A 26,521-nucleotide genomic window follows, 5' to 3' on the forward strand; every position below is an offset into this window, starting at 1 on the left:
AAGGAATCCTACACTTGGCTGCCTACACATTTGCATGACTAAGGGAGCCACTTAGATCTCAAGAACAACATGATTTATAGCCCCCACTACCCATTCCCTAAGTAAAACTGTTTTGTCTCTTGCAAGAAAGTCACCAGCATTCAAAATCCTTGCTTGGATCTGGCCAAATGGGATCTGTTAGCTTGAGTAGTCATCCCGGGTCAGGCCTGAGTTTGCAGTTTTAAGCTGGTCAATTTTGGGGTGACTGGATATGCAGTGACATTCTCAGGTGTACTTGGGGAGCCCACACACCGTACTGCTGAGCCCTGTCCCTCTGCCGCCTCGTGTTCATGTCTACACAAGGCGCTGGTCAGCAGTCAATAGCACTTCCAGAAATGCCCCCTGAGAACGAGACGCCAATCTCTGTCCTGTAGATAGCCCGAATCTCTGAGGGATTCTCTGGGAGTAGCTGTCACTTGGCTTAAGGTGGGACAAGCCTTGCCCTACCACCCCTTGGGGGTAGGCAGAGAACTGGCCTCTTCAGCAGCTGCTCTCAGCACTTGGAACTCCAGCAGGAACAGTACAGCTTTAGTCACAATGCCTCCAAACTAGGGAGAAAGTCCCATTCGTTGTCCTCGAACACCCCAGTGATTTCCACCTGAGAATCCGTTGTAAGATGACTACCTGTTCCCCAAAGATGATAGGTCCTAATTCCTTGAACCTACAAATTACCTTATTTGGGGAAAGGGTCTTAGTACACAGGATTACATTAAGGATTCTGAGATGGAGAGAGCATCCTTGATTTTATTAAAAGTGGGCCCTAAAGGCAATCATAGTGACCTTAAGAGGGTGACAGAGGGAGGCGACAGAGGGAGATAGAACCCAGGCAGTAGAGAAGGCCAGGTGATCACAGAGGCAAAGGTTGGACTGATTCAGTCACAAACCCAGGAATGCCAGCAGCCACCAGACCCTGGGAGGGGCAGGGAACACATTCTCCTCTAGAGCCACTGAGGGGATATGGCCCTGCTGACACCTTGACTTCAGAATTCTGGCCTCCAGGAACGGAAAAAATGGGTCTGAAACAGCTTATGTTAATTTGTTACACTAGCCTTTGAATATTCACTGTATCCCCCAGGCATTTCCCATTTCAACCCGCCCACAGGAACTCATTATTGCCTCCTCTGTCATCTGCTCTCCAGCCACAATCTCCATGTGGCAGATCCAGGCTCAGTTAGTCCAGCCAGAGACCCCCAGGTTGTTGAGATCTCCCCCCCCCCTTACCTTGCACACACTCCCTGGGATGGGGGAGTGGAGGCTCACCACCAATTCCCAAGGAGCAGGGCTGGGGCACTCATTAACAAGGTTTCAGCCTTTTAGTCTGATGCTTTCAACTTCCCTATAAAGAACATTCCTCTGCTCACAGGGTCCCCACCCAGCAAACTCCTGGCTCCACTTCCTCTCAGCCTCCAAGATAGCTCATTCATTCTGTCCTGGTTGTGTTTTGAAATACTCTTGGGAAAAAAGTGGGCAGGGATGAAACAAGACTTCTACTTTTGTGTCCATTTGAAATTTCCACAATAAAAGAAAAGAAAAGAAAAATTTAGAAATTTCACCTACAGTTGTAGTTACTCCTTTTTTTTCTTCTCTACTTTGGTTTCTCTCCTGCTGGAACTTTTGCAGTTAAAAGTCGTTTGGCACGTAATTGTGCTCCAGTTGTTTTTTTCCCCCTGTTATATTTTCTTCATTAGCTAGAGTTAATGTTTCATATTTCCTGCATCCTTTACATTCCTTAGCGACCACTCCCCAGCACTGGACAAGTTAAAAGTGCCCAAGAAGCACTCATTGGCTACTTTATAAGAAAATACAAAGTGAAAATAGCCAGCGGCTTTCTAAAACTGCATTTTAAAGATTTATTTGAGAGAGAGAGAGAGAGAGAGAGTTAGAAGGGCTGGGGGCAGGAGAGGCGGAGGGGGAGGGAGAGAGAAAATCTCAAGCCCACTCTGCACTGAGCACAGAGCTCGACATAGGTCTTGAGCCAAAATCAAGAGTCAGATGCTTACCCAGCTGAGCCACCCAGGCACCCCTGAAACAGCATTTTAAAATATAAACACTTTTAAAATAGTAGCTAAATACTCCCAATTTGAAAAGTTAACTATTATTTTATATATATATATATTTCTTAAAGATTTATCTATACATATATATATATTTCTTAAAAATTAAGACCTGAGACGAGATCAAGAGTCAGCAGTTCAACCTACCGAGCGACCCAAGCGCCCCTACTTATACATTAAAGGACATGTCTCCAAGGAAACAGGATTGGAACTCAACCAAACCTAAGTTAGCATTGTTTTATAGGCAAAGTTTCCACATAGGAGGCTTCAGCCTCTTTCTTGTTTGGAGATCAAGGGAACCTCAAAAGGTGGCTCAGTGTCTAAATGTGTTACGGAGGAAAGCCAACTCACCAGCTCCGGGAAAGCTGCCCTGCCATAGCCAATCTGGCACTGGGCCCTACAAGGGGAAGAAGAGGACTCCTTCTTAAGACTGGGCTCAGCAACCTCAAGCAGGCTGTTAAGCCCCTCTGGGGCTGTTTCTTCCTCTGTAAAATGGGGTGATGCGTGCTCCAAGCAGCTTTGGACCTGAGTCCGCTTATGTCATGTGCTTGGTATATGGTAGGTTTCCTGCGAATGGTGGTTACTATTTGGTCGCTACTCCTTGCTTCCTCAACTAAAGGCGCTGGGTGCTAGGATGCTAACTCCCACTGTGGAGTCCATGAACAGGAAAATGGTGCCAGTTGTTAAGAAAAAGCCCCTGCAGTCTCCAGCCCATCCCTGCACAGAAACAGGAAATCTCTCCCCCAGAGATCTGTAAATAGCCTAACAGCAAGGGTAAACGCCTTCAGAGGTGAGAGGGAGGTGAGGGGGACACAGCCGTGCAGCATTCCGTTTCTGTCACTGGGCCAAGATCCGCAGCTAAGTGAAATTCCGAAGTTTCTAATAATCCATCGCTTGTAGAAATTAAGATGACAATGGAGACAGTGATGAAGGGTAAAGCCACTGCGTCACTGTCTTCCTTTAGCTGTCCTCACACCTGTGGCTCTGATCTGGACTGACTCTCCACCGTCTGAATTCATAGGAACCCTAAGTCAGGTACACGGTGGCTTAAATAGAAAACAGCTAAAACTGCCTTTAAAACAATTGCCACGGTTGTTCTGTAAAGCTCGACCATCCTGAGCTACTAGTTTGAAAACTAAAGGCAAAATTCTGGAACTCCAGCCTCCACTACATTTTATAATTATAAATCTCTTTTCTTGTTAGAACAAAACACTAAGATAATTTTAGCTCTATTTCATAAAAAGGATTAGCTATTGATTAAATCTCTGAAAGCAGGTTCAATTTGCCTTTTACTCCTTGACTGATTCATTCACTATTGATAAGGTGAAAGAACGACCTTTAAGTAACCTCCGCATTCAACCTGGGGCTTGAACTCATAACCCTGAGATTGAGCCACGTGCCCTATGGACTGGACCAGTCAGGCGCCTGAAAGAACTACCTTTAATTTCACCTATCTCCTCTCTAATAAAGGAAGTAAGCCTCAGCTCCCAAAAAGCGGCATACCCAAGGCGACTGAATGCCTAGATTTAGATGGTCATAGGGTTGTGCTCTGCAAGGCCAGAAGAGCATATGCTCACACTTGGGTCTTCCGAGCAATGAGGCTGAATGCTCAAGAAGCGAAAAGCTGAGACTATCCAGAAGATATCTGGCACCGGCTTCCAAAAGAAAAAGCTAGATATTGACAAATATATACTGTCTTTGGGAAATCTGGCTGAGCTGAGTTCTTAGAAAAGTAAGCCATCACCACTTAAAGTCCATACTGGTTCAGTCTTACTAAACTCTTCCAAAAGGGGAGCAGGGTTAATAAATTGGGGCAATGCCTTTCAGTCACAAGATACTGATATTTTCCAAGATATGTGGTAGTGTCTAATAAGGATATAATGGACATGATACAGAAGTCTAGGTGTGATAATAGCTATGCTCAGCTATGTAAACCCAAGAGTGTCAAGGAAAGAATTTAAGAAGGTCTGAGAGGAGGGCATCGATCTCAAAGCAGGCCACACAGACTTGGTCCAGTCCCTTCTGGTGTACTTATTAATGTCTATATAGACAGCAGCCTTATAAATATTAAAATAATGCTAAGCTGGGAGAGATGCCTAATGTGAAGATTAAGAAAACACTAAGCAAAATGATAATTTAGTAAGGATAAATGTAAACCTGCACCTATGTTTAAGGAATGAACAATATAACACTTTCAAGTAGCAGAAAAGTAATCTCATGATATAATCAACATAAAACATAAAAGATAACTTTGGCTGTAATTTATGGAGACAATGAAATCTTTGTCTCTGCTTTAGTGAACTGAGTAGTCTGAATTTCAGCCCCAGTTAACAGCTGAGATTTCGGTTATTACCACAGGGTGGGGGCGGGGGAGTTGTGTTGAGACTAGGGAACTCCCAAAAGTTCTGGGTACATTTCTATGGTCCTTTATCATTTGGTTTCTCATATCTATCCAGTCTTTAAACTTTTTATCTGAAGAGAATCACAGATTCAATGTGGTTTTAAGAAACAATATAGGAACATCTTCTGCACCTTGCACCTCACAGTCAGAAAGTATACTAACACTGATACAATCTACCAAGCTTATTTCGATTTCCTCATCTTACACGCACTCCTGTGTATTTAGTTCTGTGCAATTCAATCAATTTGTGCAGATCTGCATGACCATGACAGTCAAGGTACAGTTAAGATGGCTTCTAACAGGCACACTCCTTAAGTCTCCGTTTACAAAGAAAAAAAACCACCTCGTTCCCCTAACTGGAGACATTCTGGACACTGTAGCTTGGAAGTTAGGTAGGGGGCAATAATTACTGCCCAGAGCCATGACAAGTGCCCAGTGAAGTTTGCGCTCTTACTTCAACTGCCTGGATGAAACACAAAACGATCCGCCACACGACCGCAGACCATTGAACGGAAACCCCTCACGTGACCACTGAAGACACTGAGACCGGAGTTGAGATTCCTTGTTCCCGCTCCACAGTGACAGGAACCCCTCACTCGTCCTGTCGTCTCCGAGCTTTTTCTTGCTGCCTATTCCATCCTCACCTGCTGAAAGTACCTGGATGGAGCTCCTTTGAAGAAACAGGCAATCACCAGCGTCCAGCTACGTAACTACAAACGAAATAAAAAGATTTTTTTTTTTTTTTGCAAAGCATGCAAATACCTAGCAGTGTGGATATTTCTTTATGCCTAACTTTTATGTAAGTTGAAAAGGGGCAGACATAGGTGGTACACCCTTTCAGTAATTTCAGACCACCACCTCTCCTTTGTAGGCAGCGCAGGCGTGGGACATTAAGACCTCGTGGCACTGCTCTACCAAAGTGAGAACAGAGTCTGAACGCAAAGACTTCCTGGACTGGAACTATAGGAAGAGCTAAAAAGAGCTAGAAGAGCCAGGAGGGTGGCTATCCGGGCTGGGCGCTGCCACAGGGAATTTGTGGGAGGATGGGCAGTCCTTCATTGGAACAGGTCTGGCCCCTCTCCTCTGCCCAGACTTTAAGAGCACCCTTCCAGGGCTAGCGCTTTGGCCCGGGCTGCGCGGCGGAGGCGGCTCTCGGGGAGGGCCGGGGCTGTGTGGGTGCGTGGAGGGTTCCCGGGACACCCCCCCAGCCCCAAGTCCGGGCCCGGGGGCAAAGCGCGTCCGTGCGGGAACAGGCTGGTGGCACACGGACCCGCGCGGGGCGGCCCGCCGCGCTTCCGGTCTCACCTGGGCGGCCGCGGGCAACCCGCGGTCCCCGTGAACAAAGGCGGGGGCGCCGGGCCGGCCGCGCGCTCCAAGATGGAGGGCGCCGGGGACTGTGACCGCCGCCCGCCCGCCCCGCCCCGGCCCGCCCTGCGCGGGCGCTTCCGCCGCCTCACCTGCAGCGACTCGGCCTCCTGGGCGGAGGGCTGGCGCGCACCGAGGCTTTCAGGGCCGCCCGGCGCTGGCGCCGGAGAAAGGGCCGGACTTCGCGTCGCGGCCCCCCACCGCCCCCCGACCCTGCGGCGCGGAGCGGCGCGTGGTCCTGAGCGCGCGCCCCGCCCCTCCCACCCTCCGGATAACTTGGTGGGGGGGCCGGAGCGCGCTCCAGCATCCGGCGAGGGACACAGGTTCCGTGCGCGCGCCAGCCCTCGCCCCCTCTCGCTTTCTGGGTAACTAGTTGGGGAGTCCCGAGCAAGCACGCCCATCGCTGGCCCGCGGCACTGGTCCCGTGTGCGTGCCGACCCTCGCCCCCTTCCACCCTCGGGGCCACTGGGGGGGGGGGGGTCCCTCCGCGCGCGCCCCTGCCCCGAGCGCCTCTTGCCCCGGTATCCCCCGGCGGCCGCGCGGGTCCCGGAGCGCGCATCTCCTCCCGCCTCTCCCACCCTCCGGGCAGCCCTCTGGAGCCCAGCGCGCGCCCCGCCCCCTGCCCGCCTGGCGGCCCGAGCCCTCGAGCGCGCCGGCCCCGCCCCCTGCCCGGCCCGCCCTCCCCCGCGCGCCGCGCCGCCTGCGCCCGGCTCCCTCCCTGGCCCCGGCCGGCACTTTCCTCCCAAGTTGCCGCGCAAGTTTGCCAGTGGCCGGCTGCGGCGGCAGGAGCACCCGGACCCTCCCTCGCCCTCGGCCTGCCGGGGCTCCCCCGAGTGCATGGGCGCGGGCCGGACGGGCCCTGGGGGCTGAGCGGCCGCGCCGCCTGCGCGCTCCGCGCCCCGCGCCATGGAGGGCGCCGAGCCCCGCGCGCGGCCCGAGCGCCTGGCCGAGGCGCGGGCGCCCGACGGCGGGCGCTTGGTGGAGGTGCAGCTGAGCGGCGGCGCCCCGTGGGGCTTCACCCTGAAAGGCGGCCGCGAGCACGGCGAGCCGCTGGTCATCACTAAGGTGAGGGGGCCGCGGGACCCTTACGGTGACAGCCTAAAGGTGACCGCGGGGCGGGGGATTTTGTCGGGGGTGGGGGCGCCGGAGGGGCGGGACAATCGTGTCCCCAACCCGGGGGCGCTAGTGTGCCTGGGTCACCTGCGGGGACGGGGGCACCGGGACCCGCAAAGGTGCGTGGCCCCGGCCGCTCTGCGGCGGCACCCAGTCCTGTAGACTCCCCAGCGCCGCAGAGTTTAAATGGCTACTGTTCCGGGTCCCCACCCCTCCTCCTTCGAGAAGGGGCCTGGCTGGGTCCCCTGTCACTCCCGGCTTTGCCAGCGGCGGCCTGCACCTGTGGGGCTGCCCAGGGGTGGGGGAGGAACAGTCCCACGTGCCAGGGGGTGGACAGAACCGTCCCTGTGTTTGTCACTGTAGGCCTTTGGTTCTGCCCCTCCTTGAACCTGTACCCCTTATCACTAGGAAACCCAGACGAGCAGCTGTCGCTAGCCCAGCTTCTCGATTCCCATCAGGCCATCAATATTTACTGACTTTCGGCTTCCAGCCCTAGATCCATGGCGCTCTGGGACGTGCAGAGACGTACCGAAACTTTCAGTGTCCTTTTTCAAAGTGGGATTTGAACTCCAGTAATAAGTTTCTAATGTGTCTCATCAGGAAGGTGTTTTGCGTTAAGTGTGTGTGGTAGGGGAAGGTGGGTGCTTTCACACTTTGAATTCTCTTGTCTCAAAACAGCAGTTGATCTTGAAATTGACCAGCTGAACTTGTATAGACCTGTGAAATCACAAAACAACAAACCCATCATCCTGTTTTCTTCAGAAGTGTCGCTTCTCTGGGGAGGGTTGGGTCAGGCTTTTTCTAGGGACAAAGTTCCCTTTAAAATGTAAAAATTCTTGGCGACTACAGGAGTTTGAAGGTGACTTGCTGGGTTTTTTTCTACTGTCCTGCTTCACCACAGCAGGAAGGTATAAGGTCACTCCTAACCCACCCCACCCGTGATGCACTTGGGAACTGGTGTGGCTTGGTTGTTCAAGATAGCAAATGAGACGTCAGACTTTTCTGTTCTGTATTTTCTCTCATTTTTGTATTCACAAAACCAGAGACTCTGAGGGGAGGCTTGTTTAGATATGCACTGAATTTATGTTCAACTGGGGAAAAAGGCTGTCGTTGCTATAAAATTAATGTGTAACCCATTAACGAATTGTGTTCTTTGAAAAGATGGTGAGCAAAGTGTGTACAGCTTGCCCAGCGAGGGTAGTTTCCTGCATATATGCGTACTAAAGCGTATTGCCCTGTGCCTTTTTTTAATAAAGGTTTTACAGGGCATTTCTGATGGCAAATGTTAAAAAGATAGCAAGTAAATTACTAACACCCTTGGCATTTCATGTATTTCTTTTTTAAAAGAGGTGTACGCACAATTCAACGTATCTTCCTCAGACTTGTTATTATAATTGAAGTAATAAGTTGCAAAACATTAGTTAAGGTGAAATCTTGCCTTTAGGCCTTATACAGTATCAGAGTTGGAGATCACTTTAAACTCTGAAATTCAGTTGTTTAACCAGAAGCTGAAGAAGCGGATCCCAGAGCACCTCCTCCTTTCTGTGGGTACCCCAGGTTCTAAAAATGGTGGTGTATTCTCAGTGGCCCCCTGTTCTCTCTGTCCAAGAGGCCCCAGTCTAGACTGTGGGAGGTGGGCAGTAAAACCCAGAAAACACACACCAGGGCCTTCTGGGGGCACGTGAGGCCTTTTGCTCCTGATCTGGCCTGCCAGTTAGCTTGCACAGTACTTGCTAAGATGTTCTCGGTCTTTTTTTTTTTCCTTTCTTTTGAAAGTTTGTATGGGTAGGCTAGTACCAGTGGATGTGCTCCGCCTTTCCAGATGGTGTTTCAGGATTTTGCAGGAATCAAAATGTTTGGGGTTCTTCTCTGAGAGGCCCATACATCCCTCCCTTAAACTGCTGCTAGTTTTTATAGATGCTGCAATGTGACTGGAAATTGGTGGTTTCTTTGCTTAGGAAAGAAAGGAATCGGGAGAGTTTGGGACTTCTGTACTGAGTTTCCATGTACACTTGTATATACATGCAGAGACACGTGCTTGTGCACGTGTGTATTATACATTCTTAACGACGTGTTATGTGGTATTGGCACTATTTCACATGCTTGTCTTTTCTGTTGGATTAAGTCATCAATTATGCTTGCTTACACTCCAACAGCTGGTAATTAACTGTCACATTATTAGAAAAGGATGAAGGAAAGTGTGTCCATTTAGAACCACTTAAAGAGTGGGAATCCGCTGTTGTGATAGAGGCTGGGAAGAATTGTTCCACCTGCAGAATTTGGATTGATGCAAGTTTTGACTCTCCCTCAGTAGCTACGGAAAACATATCTGGGGTTCATTATAACAATTGTTGTTATTTGGGGTCCAAATTATAATTTTTCTAATAGGGCGCCTTTTTTTTTTTTTTTTTTTTTTTGCTTTTAAAAAAACTCATAGCTGGGGCGCCTGGGTGGCACAGCGGTTAAGCGTCTGCCTTCGGCTCAGGGCGTGATCCCGGCGTTATGGGATCGAGCCCCACATCAGGCTTCTCCACTATGAGCCTGCTTCTTCCTCTCCCACTCCCCCTGCCTATGTTCCTTCTCTCGCTGACTGTCTCTGTCTCTGTCGAATAAATAAATAAAATCTTTAAAAAAAAAAACTCATAGCTAAATATTTTACATATAAGACCTCTGGGATATTATACAGTCCATTTTATACTTAACAGAATCTGATGTGTGGGTAGCTTGAGCAAATGTAAGGGGACACACTTTTTTTATGATAACAGGTCTGATTTGAAAGCCTCATAGGAGTACACATCTTAGAACTGTAAGGAATGCCAAGAAAAGGCTGGTTCAATCCGTGATCTTCAGATCAAGAAATTTTATCAGCCCATTTTACAGATGCAACAGCTAAGGCAAAGGGAAGTTAAATGGAGTGCCCTGAGGTCACAAACGTGGCAGGTCCTGAGAAGGCCCCCAAATACCAGCTGTTGATCCCAAACGTCCCCACTTCCCCTCTACTCAGTTCCAGCTGCTCTGGCTGGAAACACTTGCGATGTCCTATGAAGTAACTTTGTCACATCCTTCAGGTGAGGATTTTTCAGCTTGGCACTACTGATATGCTGGTCTGCATCATTCTCTGTGGTGGGGACTGTTGGGTACCTTGTACGACGTAAGGAAGCATTCCTGGTCCCCACTCACTCACTCGATGCCACGGGTACCCCCACTCCAGCTGTGACCGCCAACAAAAGTCTCCAGACACTGTCAGGTGTTACCTGCAAGCAAAATTACCCTCGTTAGATTGTCAGCACTTTAGTTTTTAAAAGCATTTTAGCTTCAAAGCTCAAGTTAATTTTTCTTTGTGAAGACACTGGCCTTTTGGAAGGTTTTCCTGAGGGGCTGTTTTCTTCCCAAGTGCTGACCCTGGTAATAGGCTTTATTTACATAGTAAAACTCAAACAAATACTTGCTTCATCTGCATTTTTGTAGCCAGAGAAAGGAAAGGAAGCTCCAGCTTCTGAGCGCTGTGTTTTCTGAGCTTTCAGTGGGGCTGTTGGGTAAGGACAGTCTTTTCTTTGGGTCTAGTTTTGAAGGCAGAAGGGATGCTTCACTTCCCAGGAGTGGCATTCTTGGAATTTGAAGTGCGTGTGTGAAGTCCCACCAGACCTCCGCTGAAAGGTGGCACCCAGATTTGTCTCCGCTCAGCACCTTTATACTGGCTTCTGGCCTCACATTTTGCTAGGCCTACGAAACACACAATGCTGCTGTTTTCCCGTGCTTCTGTTGGAGAGGGAGCTGAGGTGATGTCTGTGTCCGAAGAAACCACAACGATTTTGTCTTGTTAGTATTCCCAAGGCCACCTTTTGATGTGGGTTATCCGGGGACCCGTGTAAACAGATATGATGCATGTATGTGGTCCCCTGTTTTTGCACGTTCCTTTCTCCGTGGAGTCGGCAAATGTAAAACATCAGTGGGGGGGAGGGGAGGGCCCTGATCTCTAAAATGTCACTGGAGGGCCTAGAATTTCAAGTGGGATGTTGGGGATTTGTTAGGGAGCATTCTGTGCACCAGCTGGGTGTCAGGAGGCCCCCTGCAGTCTAAGGAATGTTTCTTAAGGGGGGAAGGAATGAAGCTCCGACCCCTCCTTTTTGCCATTTCTTAGAGTCCCTGAAGAATGCCGGGGCCGCGCCAGAAGCACCAAAGAAGACATTTCTTTGGGCCTGGTGTGGTCCCATGGGTGGCTCCTTTGGGAAGCTGCTGACTTTTGGGTTCCCTTTGGGGAGCACTGCCATCCTAGAGCAAGGCAGGAGAGCTGTGGCGTGGGATGCCCCCAGCCTGACTCACCCACTCAGGGGGCTTCGTGCCGTTAGAATGTTTCTCTGGATGTGAGACAAAGTCCTCAAATGTCCTTTCTAGTTTGGATACTACTGGTGGGGTGGAAGGGAATCAGGGCACATATTTTGAATGGAGGTCACACAGACAGGTGGCATGTGTCCTAAGTAAACCATTAGCCAGAGCTCCAGACAGCGCCAAGGCTCAGGGCAAAGACTGGCCGTTGGTGGTGGGTGGGGGTGGGAGGCACAGAGCACCTGAGGTGCCTGCCTTAGTGGCTTGAAAAGGGGCTCCATTTGACGGGACCTGGCTGAGTCACTGTCATTGGTGACCAGGGAGGTTGGTGGTAGCCTTGGTCAGGACACGTTGTTGTCCTCATGTCTTTTTATTTGTCCCCAACAGACGAAGTCCTTTGTCAAATCTCAGTAAATACGGCTTTGGAAAAGAGGGATGTGATGAATTCAGCAGGGGCTGAGGGGCTGACAGAGGTGAACTTCCGTGTGGATCTCGCTCACTGTCTGCGTGAAAGCACGTGAGTGTGTGCGCTCACAGATCCTGGCTGTCGGACAGACGGCCGTGGCCCCGCGGGCTGTGGGCACCCTGGCGGCTCTAGCTCCTCAGTTGGGGGACCGCAGACACTTTCTGAGGCCAGCTGCGGACTCCTGAGTTGCTAGGGTGCGTGTCATTCTGAAGACTCATTTGTATATGAAGAATCATTAGTATGGTTAAAAAACAAAAAAGAGGTGAGTTTTCTTTCATGTGCTGAAAGCCCCTTTTGGGGCAGAGCTGCCCCTCGCACGTGTCTTTGTTACCCTGTCCCAGTCTCTGCCTCCCACACACGGCCCTCTTCTCAACCCTTGGTCTTGCACAGGTGCGTTGAGTGCAGGAGTGGGCGGTCAGGTGGCGTGACATCCTATCCCAAGGTCTGGTGGCTGCGAGTGCCAGTGGGTGGAGGATTCTTCCTGCCCCGTGACTCGAGCTTGAGTCGCATCTGTCACCCCACAGGCTTCTGTGGGGCAAATAGCTGTAAAGGTAAGCTGTGCAGCACGCTTCTACGTCACGTTGGACTGGGGCTTCCTGATGCAGTTGTAAGTATTTCTGAACATGTCCTGCCATTCGTCTTTTAAAAAAAGAAAGCTGGTTTGCCCGAGAGCTAAATGTAGACTAGCATGATAAGGAAACGCTCTTAAAAGTAGTCATTTTCACCTTGTCCCCGTGAGCTGGGATTTCTTAACATACCTTTCTACTTCATGGCCACAGAACCTGGCTGGCTCCCTGCTTGGAACCGGCTGGTTTGTCTACTTGGAACGCGGCTTGGAGTTGCCCTCTTGCCAAAGCTGTTTTGTGTCAGCATGCAAATAAACCTGGGTTTGTGGATTTCTTAGGGCCTCTGTGGAGCTTTTCTCCTTGTACACTGGGAACACTGTAAACATTCGACAAGATAATTTAAGGATTGAAAGGCTGAATAGACTTTTTATTCAGGTCTTACTTCTTTTACTTTGAAACACTGTGGTCAGGAGTGGGGCAACACTTGGGGGAGAAATTCTGCAAGCTGCAGCTCCTCCAAGCTAAAAACTTTCACTCCCATGAAGGATTTTGAAAGAGCTGAGGGTTCCACGTTACTCTCTTTGGTCTTTTTAAAACACTGGCAGCTTCTCACACTGGTAAATTCTGGAAGAATTGTTTTTCTGTTGCCTTGTTGGATCAAATATTTGGGTTGTCTTCTGGTAGATGGTGCCTATTCTGTTTACTGGCGTAAATGTTAAGGCTTCTCTTTGGGGAATGGGTCTTAGTAGGACAATAGGGTATCATCAAAAAAATAATTGGACTAACCTTGTTTTAGGTTCAGACAAATAAGGCAGTTCTGGGCAGGATTTTCTGAATTGTAACAGAAAAGTAACATTTTTGGGGCGCCTGGGTGGCACAGCGGTTAAGCGTCTGCCTTTGGCTCAGGGCGTGATCCCGGCGTTGTGGGATCGAGCCCCACATCAGGCTCTTCTGCTATGAGCCTGCTTCTTCCTCTCCCACTCCCCCTGCTTGTGTTCCCTCTCTCGCTGGCTGTCTCTATCTCTGTCGAATGAATAAATAAATAAAATCTTTAAAAAAAAAGAAAAGAAAAGTAACATTTTTTTAACCAGGGCTGTCTTTTTTTTTTTAAATCCCTAGGGTATTGTTAGAGACCGTCATCCTCTCTGGGATGGGGAAGGAAGAACTGTACCCTACATCGGCTGGGCAGGGTTGGGATTATCTTTGTTTTGGACAGAGGTGACTAAAATGTTCAGATCAAAGGCAAATAATATTCCAGGCCTGGTAGATTATGTGTGCCGTAAAGGCAACATTTTTACTTATTTGTGGAAGGAAGGGGACAAAATATTAGTGTATCTTTTTGAGTTTTGTTTTCATTTGTATCAAAGTGGTTCTGGCACAGTTTAAATAATCAAATAGTTCCTCAGGGCCTGTTATCATACCAACAGCTCCCCACTGCCATTTCCCCTTCCCTGGAGACCACGATTGAAACTTTTTAGCTGCTGTCATTTGGCATTTGCTTACATTCTCTATTGCTGCTACTTCTGTTTGTTCCTAACTGTTGACTTCCCACTACGTAGAAAATTGGGATTTAGCCTTTTTCTGCACACCTCTTTCCCACCATGTACCCGGGCACATTTCTTGCCATCATCCATCCCACACTTCAAATCTGATTACATCGCCATTTTAGTTAGAAGAGGGTTTTTCAACTTCAGCACTATTGACATTTTGGGTCAAATACAGTTTAGCCTTGAGCAACATGGATTTGACCAATGCGGGTCCTCTTGTACATATATTTGTGTTTTCGATAAATGTGGTACAGTACCATAAATATCTTTTCCTTATGATTTTCTTTATTTTTTTCTAATTTTATTTTTAAGTAATCTCTACACCCAGCTTGGGGCTCAAACTCACAATCCTGCAGTCAAGAGTCGCATGCTCTACTGACTGAGCCAGCCACGCGCCCCTCTTTATGATTCTCTTAATCACGTTTCCTTTTTTCTAGCTTTCTTCATCGTAAGAATGTAGTATATAATACATACAACATAGAAAATACGTGAAACATACGAAGATTGTGTTAACAGGCCTCCGCCAATAGTAGGCTATTAGTAGTTAAGTTTCGGGGAGTCAGACGTTGCACACTGATTTTCAACCACGTGGAGCATCAGTGCCCCTAACCCCTGTGGCGTTTAAGGGTCAGGTGCAGCTCTTTGTTTTGGGGGGCTGCCCTGTGCATTGTAACACGAGCAGCTTCCCTGGCCTCTACCCACCAGAGCCCAGTAGCTCCCCTCACTCCAGTTGTGCCAACCAAACCTGTCTCCAGACATTGCCGCATGTCTCGTGCGCGTGGGGAGGGGGCCGGGGGGGGGGAATCACCCCCTTTGAGAAGAACTGAGTTAACACTGTGTGCATTATTTTTTTTTTTAAAGATTTTATTTATTTATTTGACAGAGAGAGACAGCCAGGGAGAGAGGGAACACAAGCAGGGGGAGTGGGAGAGGAAGAAGCAGGCTCATACCAGAGGAGCCTGATGTGGGGCTCGATCCCATAACGCTGGGGTCACGCCCTGAGCCGAAGGCAGACGCTTAACCGCTGTGCCACCCAGGCGCCCCTGTGTGCATTATTTTGATGGCCAGTGCTGTCACTGCTGAGCCTGGTGGTACAAACTAGGATTATTTTTCCTGTGCAAGTTTTCATAATCACTAAGGTTAATGGTAGTTTTTGTGTCTTTGCTTGATTTCCTACACATTTGTCATTGATTCAGCCTCCAAATCTTCCCCAATTGTGAAAAATCTTCTTTTAATATATTCCAACACACAGGGGGCAGTCTTTAAAGACGTTTTCTATCTGGAAATACCACTTTGTCTCCACAGAGAAGGGATTGTTTGGTGTGGAGGTTTCCGTTGGAGATGGTTCTCCCTCAGCTCCTTGCAGATGGTGTCCATTCGCCATTGCTGCAGGGAGGGCAGACCTTTGCGTTTCTTGCTCTTTGGACTGGTGCTAATTTTTCTGACTTATTTTTCATTTATTTGTATTCTTATTCTTTTTTTTAAGATTTTATTTATTTATTTGAGAGAGAGAGCACGAGCAGGGGAAAGGGAGAAGGGAGATGGAGAAGCTGACTCGCCACTGAGCACGTGGGACTCGACCTTGGGATCTTCGGGGTCTGCATGCAGGGCTGGATGCGGGGTTCGATCCCAGGACCCCGAGATCATGATCTGAGCTGAAGTCAGATGCTTAACCGACTGAGCCACCCAGGCGCGCCATATTTTTGTTCTTTTTGGGAGATTTCTACAGCCTTATCTTTCAGTTCTTACATTGAATTTTAAATTTATGACGTTTTTTCAAATTCCAAAGATTTTATTGTTCCAGGTGTTCCTTTTTTATCTCCTGATCTTGTTTCATAGTTCTTCTTTCATATCTTTGAGGATAAAAGTAAGCTGCTTTTTTTTTTCTTTTTTTTAAAGTCTTCTTTCTGCATAGATTGAGTTTCCAAGCTGTGCTGTGTTTTTGTTTTGGCTTCTCTTTTCCCTGTTAGAGGCTCTCTTTGACTGTTGAGTGACCCTCATGGTCTGCTGCGGGTATGTAAGAGTAGGTGACCGAAATGTTCTTTGGAAGCTATGTGCATGTGGCTGAGTGATGTGCTGAGGTTGCTTCCCTAGGGAGTCCTTTAAGGCCGTAGCTTCAGTTGGTTCTTTCTGGGCCAGTCCCGTCCTCGTCAAACAGTAACTCTTACCACTACTGAAACTAACTTTCCAGTATAGGGCAGATTGGGAAGGTGATGTGAGGTACAACCGACTGCAGGATCCCTGCTCTGATCCGCAAGTGAGAGTCGTCACGTCCAGCCCTGTGTGGCCGCAGTGGTTCCAGTTGGGAAGGTTCTCACTAGTGCTAACTGGCAGTGCCTGCCTTTGAGGCCGGATCTTTACTCTGTCCTGCACCTTTCCAATCTCCAGTCCTCACCCTGTCACGCTAGAGTCATTCCCATTCTATTATAGTTTCATGGGAATTAAATGAGGTGAAATATAAAACTAGTTTACGAAATTTAGATTCCTTGTCTCCTCCCCTTCCTCCCTTTGCACTATTCAGTTCTGTTTCATTAAGAATTGGAAAACTGCGGGGCACCTGTATGACTCGGTTGGTGAAGCGTCTGCCTTCGGCTCAGGTCATGATCCCGGGGTCCTGGGATCCAGCCCCGCATCGGACTCCCTTCTCAGTGGGGTTCTGCTTCTGCCTCTCCTCCTGCTGCCCCCCTGGTTGTGCTCCCTCTCGCTCTTTCTCTCTCAATTAAATAAATAAATAAATTCTTTTTTTTTTTTTTTTTTTGAAGATTTTATTGGTCAGAGAGAGAGGGAGAGAGCACAAGCAGGGAGAGTGGCAGGCAAAGGCAGAAGCACGCTCCCTGCTGAGCAAGGAGCCTGATGCAGGACTCGATCCCAGGACCCCGGGATCATGACCTGAGCCAAGGGCAGATGCTTCACCAACTGAGCCACCCAGGCATCTTATAAATAAAATCTTTAAAAAAAAAAAAAAAAGAATTGGAAAACTGGGGTGCCTGGCTGGTTCAGTTAGTAGAGCACATAGCTCTTGGTCTCGGGGCTGTGAGTTTGAGCCCCATGTTGGGTATAGAGATTACTTGAAAATAAAATCTTAAAAAAAAAATTTGGAAAACTATAAAAAATAATGTTAATGCATTGAACCACCAATTCACTATGGTAACGCTTTAAGCTAGCTTTGGTGTGGCGGCATTTTAATTCTCTCCTGTAGATTTCGTTACTGATTTTGATAGTTCACTATGGTATTTGAAGGAAAGCATTTAATTAAAATACATGTCTATTGCCCAGCAACAATACATTGGTTGTGCTATTTACACCCCACTGGACGCGATCGTTTCTTCTTTTCCATAATTTTTTTTTAATATTTCATTTTTGAGTAATCTCTGTACGTAGCGTGGGGCTTGAATTCACGACCCTGAGATCAAGGGTCTCACGCTCCACTGACTGAACCAGCCAGGCACCCCATCTATCAATTTTTTTAAATAATAGTGATTCTTATTTTTATAACACTAATACTCTTTCAGATCGATGTGATGTTCAGAAGAATAGGATGTTAGAAAAGTGACCTTGGGAAGGGCAAGTAGTAGGAAAGATGAAGGCTAACTGTCCCAATGATGAGAGGCTCTATTTTGTGATGCTTCCCTCGGTGGCAGTAGAAAGCCTTTCGGGGCGTGGAGCGGGACCTCCAGGCTTGGCAGGGACGCCGTCCGCTCACTGCTGTGGTCCGGGTCTCCTCCATCTGGATACACTGCCGGACTGTGTTTCCCAGCTTCACACAGCTCGATGAGACCTTGTGACGGTTCTGCCCAGTCAGATGCCAGGGAGGTGACGTCTGCCATTTCAGCCTGTCCTCCTTTCCCCTCTTCTGGTTGAATGAAGGTAGAACTAGGGCAGCATCCTGTCGGCATGGGTCCCTGGATACCGGAGGAGGTGGCCGCCCGCAACAGGGTTACCCTCCCATAATACCATGACACGAGAGAGAAGCAAGCCTCCGCTGTGTTTGAGCCATTACACATTTCTTGGATTACGTACCATAAGAGACCATTCCAACAAGTGAAATCCAGAGAGAAATCAAAGTTTTCCTTTTAACAAATATGCCTGGCTTTAAGAGATCGAATATATAACACTTAATTTACATGCATACAGGAGGGAATGATTATTTACCTTGCAGAAGGGATCTCTGTGGGTGTCCAATTAGCACGTAGCTTGTTCCCCACACTCTTATTATATAAAATGAGACTGTGTGCCATCGTTTTGGCTTCCTTCCACCTGCAGAGGCAGGGAGAATCCACCTTAGCTTTTCCTCTCAGACGGTAATTTAATTTTCACTCTGCGTTGGTTTGCCTTCTCCTCCCTGCAGATGATTGCCTGGAAGCTACAGAGAGGTAGGGCAGAGGCGAGGTAGGGCAGAGGCGGGGAGAATCCCCAGTCTAGGTAATTGGCACTCCGGTAGGACTGGCCAGGGGACAGGGTGGGTGGCCACCCGCTGGTATGATGTCACAGCTCGGACCTTCCTCCTAGTTGAATTGTCCTTTCCTTTACCACCATGCTTAACGTGCAGAAGATGTTGCCTGGGAGGGTTACACATTAAGTCTTCATTAGCAGGGCCGCCTTTATCAGATTAATTAATTATCATCTTGTATGGCAGACTGTTTTTCCCCTCTGGGGAACAGGACTTAGACGCATGAGTTAGACCGAGGAAGAAAGCGTGGTAAAGACGAGTGCAGAGTCACAGTGGTCTCGGGAGGAAGGTGGCATTGCTATGGGGATCTGAGGGACAGGAGAAGGGTCTCTTGTGCTTGGAGGGCTGGAAAGCCTGGGAACAGGTGGGCAAGGCGGGCGGGGGCCGGAGCCCGGGACTAGTGGCCCTCCCTGACTCTCCAAGGACATGAAGAGGCTTCTTTGCCTGTGGCTTCCAGCTGCTAAAGCTGCATCTGTTTAGCATAATTGTGCGTGTGTTTGTAAGTTTGTAAGCACAGAGATACTTATCTGGGCTAATTGTACATAGGCTTACAAATTTTTAGGCATAGTGATGGTTTTTCTTGGTGCAGAAACATTAAAACCATCTTGAAAAAAATGAAAGAAAAGGAAACAATTGATGAGTAGTCAGAACATATAGTAATCTTATTTCTGGTGGTACAGCTATATTGATTCATTTTCCGTGTCTCTGGAATTCTTTGCTTTGTGCCATTGAGATCTAATTATTCATTGCTTGAAGGCAATGCTCCCAAGAATTACACTGTTGTCAATCTTTGGAATCAGAGGAAGCTTAAAGGAAGCTTAGTTTTGTGTATGCCACTTGGAATTTTAAAAGTGACATGTTTTGTTATTGTGGAATATATTGAGTTTTACTAGTTTTTTCTAGACAGGCATATTTTTTCAAAAGCCCTAACTGGGCAAGTGACTATATTGGTCAAATATGTCACTTTTTAAAACAACTGTTTGGTACGTGTAAGCTTTTCTTTTAATTTTCCTTTATGTTTAGACGTTCTGAACCCTTTTTTTTTTTTAAGTAGGCTCCACGCTGGCTCAGCATGGAGCCCAAAGCGGGACTTGAACTCTGGACCCTGAGATCATGACCTGAGCTGAGACCGAGAGTCGGATGCTTAACCGACTGAGCCGCCCAGGTGCCCCTAGATGTCCTGAACTTTGAATGAAAGTTTGGGAAGGAAACATCTGGACTTGGAAAGATAGGCCTGCTGCTGCTGCAATCATATTTATTTTGTGTCATTATAACCACAAGACATCACAGCTGATACCCTCTAGGGTTTATGAGGGTGGGGGTGCTCTTTCCGTCCTCCTTCCCCATCTTCAGCGACTGGTGTAAATAGGGGAAAGGAGTTACTACCTGATACCACACAGGTACACTCTCCATGCTCTGCTGGTGACTAAGGATGCCCCTTCTTGCGCCCGGGGAACTTGGGCAGCTTTTCCAGAGTTCAGTCCTCAGAATTCCCATGGCTGCAGTTGTCGTCTGAAAAATGTGTCTTATTCACAAGAAAACGCTTTCTCTGCCTTTCTTTCTGACCATTGTACAAACAGCCTTGACTGGCTCTTGTCCTTTGCCGTCTGCTGTGATGTGATTTCTCTGGAAGGCTCTTCCCTGTCTCTCCTCTCTCGCCTAGGTGCTCTCAAGTGCGTCCTGGACGGAGCCGGTGTGTGCAGATCCCTCTCCCATCTCCAGGTGCAGTGCGTGCTTGAAATGTGGCTGGGCCAAAGTGACATGTACTGTAAGCTAAAATACACACTGGATTTTAGATTTAGTCTGGTCAAAAAAAAAAAAAAAAAGACATAAAATAGCTCATTCATAATTCCTTTATATTGTGTATCTGTTGAAATGATCATAATTTGGCTCCAATTGGTTAGATACGTTAAATATTTATGTATTTGAGAGAAAGAGTGAGAGCGAGCGAGCACGAGTGGGGCGGGCAGAGGGAGAAGCAGACTCCCCGCAGAGCAGAGCCCAATGTTGGACTCGATTCCAGGACCCCGAGATCGGGACCTGAGCCGAAGGCAGACGCTTAACCTACTGAGCCACCCAGGCGCCCCAAGTTAAGTATATTATTAAAATAAACTTCATATATTTCTTTGCTTTCTAAAATACAGTTCCTACAGAAGGGAAGGTTGCATGTGTGGCTCTCGTATTTCCATTGGACAGCTCTGCTTTGGACTCTTGTTGGGCAGAGCATGGTCCTGGGACCAGCAGTAGCAGCACCCCCTGGGGGCTTGTGAGACATGCGGACTCTTCGAGCCCTACCCCAGACCTGCTGAGTCAGAATCTGCATTGTAACAGGGTCTGCAGATGATTCAGAGGTGTGCTCCAGATTGCCATGTAGTGCTTTGGAGAAGCATTAGCTGCTCCCCAACATCCTGTGTTGTTTGAGGCGTTGCCAGAGTTTCCCTTGCTTTCCCTCTGAGACCGTCGTGGTTGTGTGGAAGGCTTTGCTCATCTGCACCTCCCAGGCAAAGCAGCCCGGTGTAATCCTCCCCACCAGGCACAGTATGGCCACAGGGCCCTATAGGGCCCTTCGTGGCCCTGGGTAATCAGGAAACTTGAAGCATCCTTGAGCGCAATGGACTGGGATCTCCCTGAGATTGGAGGCTGGCTGTCCCTTGTTCCGGGTATCCCAGTCCTTTGGCTCACACGTAGTAAAAAAGGCACTAGTCAAGAACTGGTGCCTGTAATAGGGCCAGCACCGTGATGCTGCTTTGCTCCTGGTGTGGGCCTTGGGGGTAAAGGTCAGAGTACACCCAGCTCCAACCAAGTCACACAGGGCGCTGTTTCCATGATCCAGGGCCGCGGGGCCTGTGGGAAGGCTGCAAGTCTGGGGAGATGATAACGAAGGCACCGTCAGTGTTTCTAAAGAACAGGACCACTCCTGTCGAAAGGTGCTGCAGAATGATGCTGCCTGGGCCTCCTCGCAGTGTGGTGTCACTCCGATTGTGGCCTGTGCAGACGAGAGAGAGCCAGAATACAGAACTGTGTGGGTACTGGCCTCAAGTGTGAAGAAGATGCCCCCGCCCCACCAAGCCAGGTCAAAGCAGGCGGATCACAAGGGTTGCCTTAGAATCCTGAGCTGACAGTGACCTGTTCTTTCCTGTCTTCCAGATTGCTTTTGACATGGTGTGGGGGCTGCTTTGTCCTGAAAGGCTTGCTCACACGTTTAAAAGGAAGCCCTGCCCTGACTTTCCTTCCCCTGCCCTCCTGGGCTGCATTTCCCTATCTTAACTGCAGCTGAGTCCCTTTGTAAGCAGACTTCATTGTCCCCAGGAGGTCGGGAGGGGGTGGCCGAGCAAGTGCAGATGAGGCACAAGTCTGACTCAAGACGAGCGGGGGGTGACAGGCATACCTGAGCACTGGTAGCCCCTGCCGGCTGACCCAAACAGGCCCAGGCCTTACGCCAGGGGAAGGGCTGTCCCGTGGATTCACCTGGTGGCCACAGACTGACTTGAGCTGAAATTAAGAGTCGGATGGACGCGTCACTGACTGAGCCACCCAGGCGCCCCTAAATCCTGCAATTTTAAAAAAGCTTCAGATGAGCAGTTTTGGAAACCCGTGACAGGCATCTGTCTTAATGATATGCATCTGTCTTAATGACACGAGATGGGATGTGGACCCCTGCTGTGACAAACACAGTCTCACCTGGGCCCTTAGAACACCCCAGGACAACGTGCACAAGTTCCTGGCGTCCCGTCTGTCCTGAGGATTGCAGCTAGTAGTTTCTGAAGCCTTTCTGTGGGTTGCTGCTGTTTGCTCCCTGAGCGTGAGCATGGAGAATCTCTAACAACCCTGTGAGGTAGACTCTGTTGTTTCCCGTTTTGCAGCTGAGGGTAGAGATTTGCCTAAGGGGAAGACTGCACCTGCCGCCCCAGCAGTGGTGTGGGGAGCCACTCCCCACGTGTGCCCCGCGCCGCAGGGCCGTCCTCACAGGAGAGGGAAACTGTGGCCTGCGTGCGAAGCACTTAGCTGATGCAGACAGGCCTTCTTGGAGGGAGAACATCATCCCTTCTTCACGGTGCCACGCCCACCCCCATTCTTCTGTGGCATCACTAGAGGATGCCCTTTGCCTTGCTGCTGGGGTGATTCTGAGGTGTAGACAAGGGCCGTAACAGATCAGTGAGGCATCACCTCTGCGGGAAATGGTCATGACCCTCTCTCCTCTTTTCAGTAATACAGCTTCAGACAAAAATGAAGACCTCCACTCTTGAACCCAGAGTGTGGGGGAATCCCTCAGTAAATGTAACCTTTCCAGGTTTGGGGGCATTGATATTATCTTCATATAGCATTGTAGGGTTTAGAAAGTTTTCTGTGAAATACTTTATTTCACTTTTCTTATAACCGTTGTTTTGTTACAAGCCTACTGGAGGTTTGGCCAGGGCTGTGTATGTGCACAGCTGAGAAAGCAAGGCCCCAAGCATCCATCATGTTAGTTGGTCCGGAGAACTAGGGCTCCGGCCTGGCTGGGCCTTTGACCACAAAACTAAATAGCTCTTTTTTCTGCGTCACTTTTTGTTATTATTATTATTTTTAGATTTATTCATTTGAGAGAGCAGAAGCGAGCACGCTTGAGAGGGGGAAGAGAGAGAGAGAGAATCCCAAGCAGACTCATTACCTGAGCCGAAACCAAGAGTCAGACCCTTAACTGACTGAGCCACCCAGATGCCCTTTTCTGTGTGACCGTTTTTTAAAAAAAACTTTTTTGAGATTCTTTTTAAAGACTTATTTATTGGGGCGCCTGGGTGGCTCATTCGTTAAGCATCTGCCTTCGGCTCAGGGCGTGATCCCAGGGTCCTGGGATCGAGCCCCACATCAGGCCTCTCTATTGGGAGCCTGCTTCTTCCTCTCCCGCTCCCCCTGCCTGTGCTCCCTCTCTCACTGGCTGTCTCTCTTTCTGTGAAATAAATAAATAAAATCTTAAAAAGAAAATAAATAAAGACTTATTTATTTGCAAGAGGGAGAGAGTGCGTGTGCGCACGAGTGCAGTAAGGGGGGGCACAGAGGGAAAAAGAGAGGGAGAATCTCAAGCAGACTCCCTGCTGAGCCTGAACCTGAGATCATGACCTGAGCTGAAACAAGAGTCGGACGTGTATCCCCCCCACCCCACTTCTGCCCTCTTGCACTTGCTCTCTGTAATAAAATCTTAAAAAAAAAAAAAAAAAAAAAGGAAAAAAAGCCAGACACTTAACCCACTGAGCCACCCGTCCTAAGATTAATTTTTAAAGTTTAAGAATTCTCAGGATTTTTAAAAATTACATGCCCCCCGTTCTCTGAAACCCATATGAAAAACTATAAGTTTCAACTTGGCAATAGACCTGTTCATGATATTTCTAATATTTAGATCTTCCTCCATAAACTAGAGGTCAGCAAACTTTTTCTGTATGGGGCCACAGTAAGTATTTTTAGGTCTGTGGTCCAAACTGCTGCTCTCTGCAGTTAAGCATGAAAACAGCCATAGACAATACATAAATGAAAGGGCTGGGTACCAATAAAACTTTATTTACAAAAGCAGGTGGTGCACAGGATTTGGCATGCCGTTGAGGGATTGCCACCCCCGGCAAGCAGTGGTTTTCAAAGGATGGCCGTCAGACCGGCCACCTGGAACCTCAAACCAATATCACCCGGAAACCTGTTAGAAATGCAGGGTCCTGGGGCACCTGGGTGGCTCAGTGGGTTAAGTGTCTGCCTTTGGCTAAGGCAATGGGCTCCCTGCTCAGCTGGGAGTCTGCTTCTCTCTCTCGTTCTGCAGCTCTCCCTATTTCTGCCCTCGCTCTTCCTCTCTCTCTCTCTCAAAAAAAAAAAAAAATTTTCTAAAACAGTGCATCTCTGGATCAGTAGAGGAGATGGGGGAGATGTCAGGAACAGAAGGATGGTCCCAGGAAGTGGGTTTGTCTCTAACAAAGTATCCTGAAGCCAGGCGTTTCTGGAATTCAGACTCGGGCCTTGTGATCTGAAGTGTCACATACCCAACCACACTGCACATGCGTAGTTAGTGTTTGAAACAAAAGCAGGTTGAGAACGTGTTGTCCGATTCCATTGATAGAAATGTCCAGCATAAGCAAATGCATACAGGCAGAGAATGGATGGGGGTGATTGCTAATGGGCTCGAGGTTTCTTTTGGGGAGTGATGAAAATGTTTTGGAATTACACAGTGCTGATGTTTACACGAGTCTACGACGTGTACTAAAAACCACCAAATTGTAAAGTTTAGAAAGGTGAATGTTTTGGAATGTGAGTTATAGCTCAATAAAGCTGTTATTGAATAAAAGGAAATGGGTTGAGGCATTCAGGCTCATTCTTGAATTGCAGACCTACTGCCAGGAGGCCGACTGGGAAAGTCCCATCCTCTGGGCAGTTCCTTAGGGCCCCCGAATTGTGCTTGTCACCAGATTCCACTGTTGGTACTGGGTCTGGCCCATGGGCAGATAGCCTGGGCAGAGAGTGTGTTCTTCGGGGAGAATCACTCCGGACAGCCGGGCGGCCCCTGGGCTGGGAGAGCCTCTTCCTGCAGGTTAGAGGAAGTGGGGGAGGCTGTGGGAGGCGAAGCTGGCAGGAACCCAGGCCTTGATCCAAGAGCACAGGGAGCCACGGAAGGTATTAGAGCAGCTGGTGGTGGCAGGGGTCACTCCGGCAGCAGAAGGGCAAGTGAGTTCAGGTATGTGCAGAGGAATTAAGAAGCTAACAAGGTATGGATGGAGAATGTCTCTACATGGAGGTGTTCACTGTTTTAAGGCATTTCACGTTGTGTGTAGAAAAGTCCTTTGTGTTTAATAGAGAAGAAGGTTTGTTTTTTTTTTTAAGATTTTACTTGAGAGTGCACTAGTGGGTGGGGGGGAGAGAAGGAGACACAGATTTGATCCCAGGACCCCAAGATCATGACCTGAGCCAAAGGCAGACGCTTAACCCACTGAGCCACCCAGGCGCCCCAAGAAGAAGGTATTTTAAAAGTTAAGTCTCTTTGGGAGATATAGTGAACATCAAACAGCTCTGGGGGCGCCTGGGTGGTTCATTCGGTTAAGGGTCTGACTCATGATTTTGACTCAGGTTGTGATCTCAGGTGGTGACATAGAGCCGCCCCCATGTTCGGCTCTGCACGGAGCACGGAGCATGGAGCTCTGCGCTGAGCTGCCTGAACTTTGGGGACCCAATTTCAGTAGTAGCATTTAAAGCCAGACCTGCCCTTGTAATTCAGCCCCAAGCTGTAGCTATTAATAAATAGTATTAATCACCACGAAACTGTAAGTCATCAAATGAATCATGTAATTTTGCACAGATTAATAACTTCTGGTTATGGGACTACTGCCAAATTAATTGTACTCTAGAGTAAAAATAGGTTATGTGATCGAATAAATCTTCTCAATGTTTTGTTCTTAAAAATTTGTTGTTCTTGGGGTGCCTGGGTGGCTCAGTGAGTTAAGTGTCTGCCTTTGGCTCAAGTCATGATCCCAGGGTCTTGGGATGAGTCCCACCCACATCGGGCTCCCTGTTCAGCAGGGAGTCTGCTTCTCCCTCGCTCTGCCTCTCCCCTGCACATGCTCTCTCTCTCTCTCTCTCTCTCTCTCTCTCAAGTAAATAAAATCTTTTAAAAAAAAAAGTGTTCTTAATCATTTTAAGATTGTATTCAAATTATCCTCCTAAGTAATGAGATTTTATATTTGTAGTTAGGACTTCAGTTGGTGTAAAGTATGTAGTTTGCCATAACAACTTCGTCATGCGTTACTTTTCTCAGAGGCAGGATCTGTAGGGCAGAGGATTTGAGGGGAGCAGAACTTATAATGAGCCAGGTCAGAAGGGTGTGGGCCACCACCACCGCTCCTTGACTCTGCCATTTCCCAGTAAGACCTGGTTTCACATCTCCCCACCCCTCCCCCCAAAAAAGACTAATTACGTGATTACTACTTTTGAATCATGTTTCGGATTTTAATGGAGAAGTAACATTTAGGTTTTAGGTAAACGAGGCTAGTTACATTCTGAGTTTTCCCTCTGATCTTTTTAGTTCAACTGTTCAAACATTAAAGGGTCGTCGATTTCTAGTAAGAGAAGGGAACTTCTAAATTGGGATACGTAAGCCCAGAAATCTTCCATTGTCTCTCCCATCCCCCAGGAATAATGTATTTGGACAAAAGTAATTGCATGAGCCCTTTCGTAGCTAGCTCAG

General features: G+C 48.4%; 1 protein-coding gene across 2 annotated transcripts in view; it reads left to right on the forward strand.

Moving 5' to 3' along the window:
• Nucleotides 1–6,765: 6,765 nt before the first annotated feature.
• Nucleotides 6,766–26,521, forward strand: part of SHROOM2 (shroom family member 2) — a 136,758-nt gene continuing 117,002 nt past the window's right edge. For both annotated transcript variants that reach the window (XM_026478163.4, XM_044391858.3), the window contains exon 1: nucleotides 6,766–6,924. In XM_026478163.4, coding sequence (XP_026333948.2) covers nucleotides 6,766–6,924 — 159 coding nt within the window. The remainder of the gene's footprint in view (nucleotides 6,925–26,521) is intronic.

The sequence above is a fragment of the Ursus arctos genome, chromosome X (assembly GCF_023065955.2).
Source record: "Ursus arctos isolate Adak ecotype North America chromosome X, UrsArc2.0, whole genome shotgun sequence".
NCBI lineage: Eukaryota > Metazoa > Chordata > Mammalia > Carnivora > Ursidae > Ursus > Ursus arctos.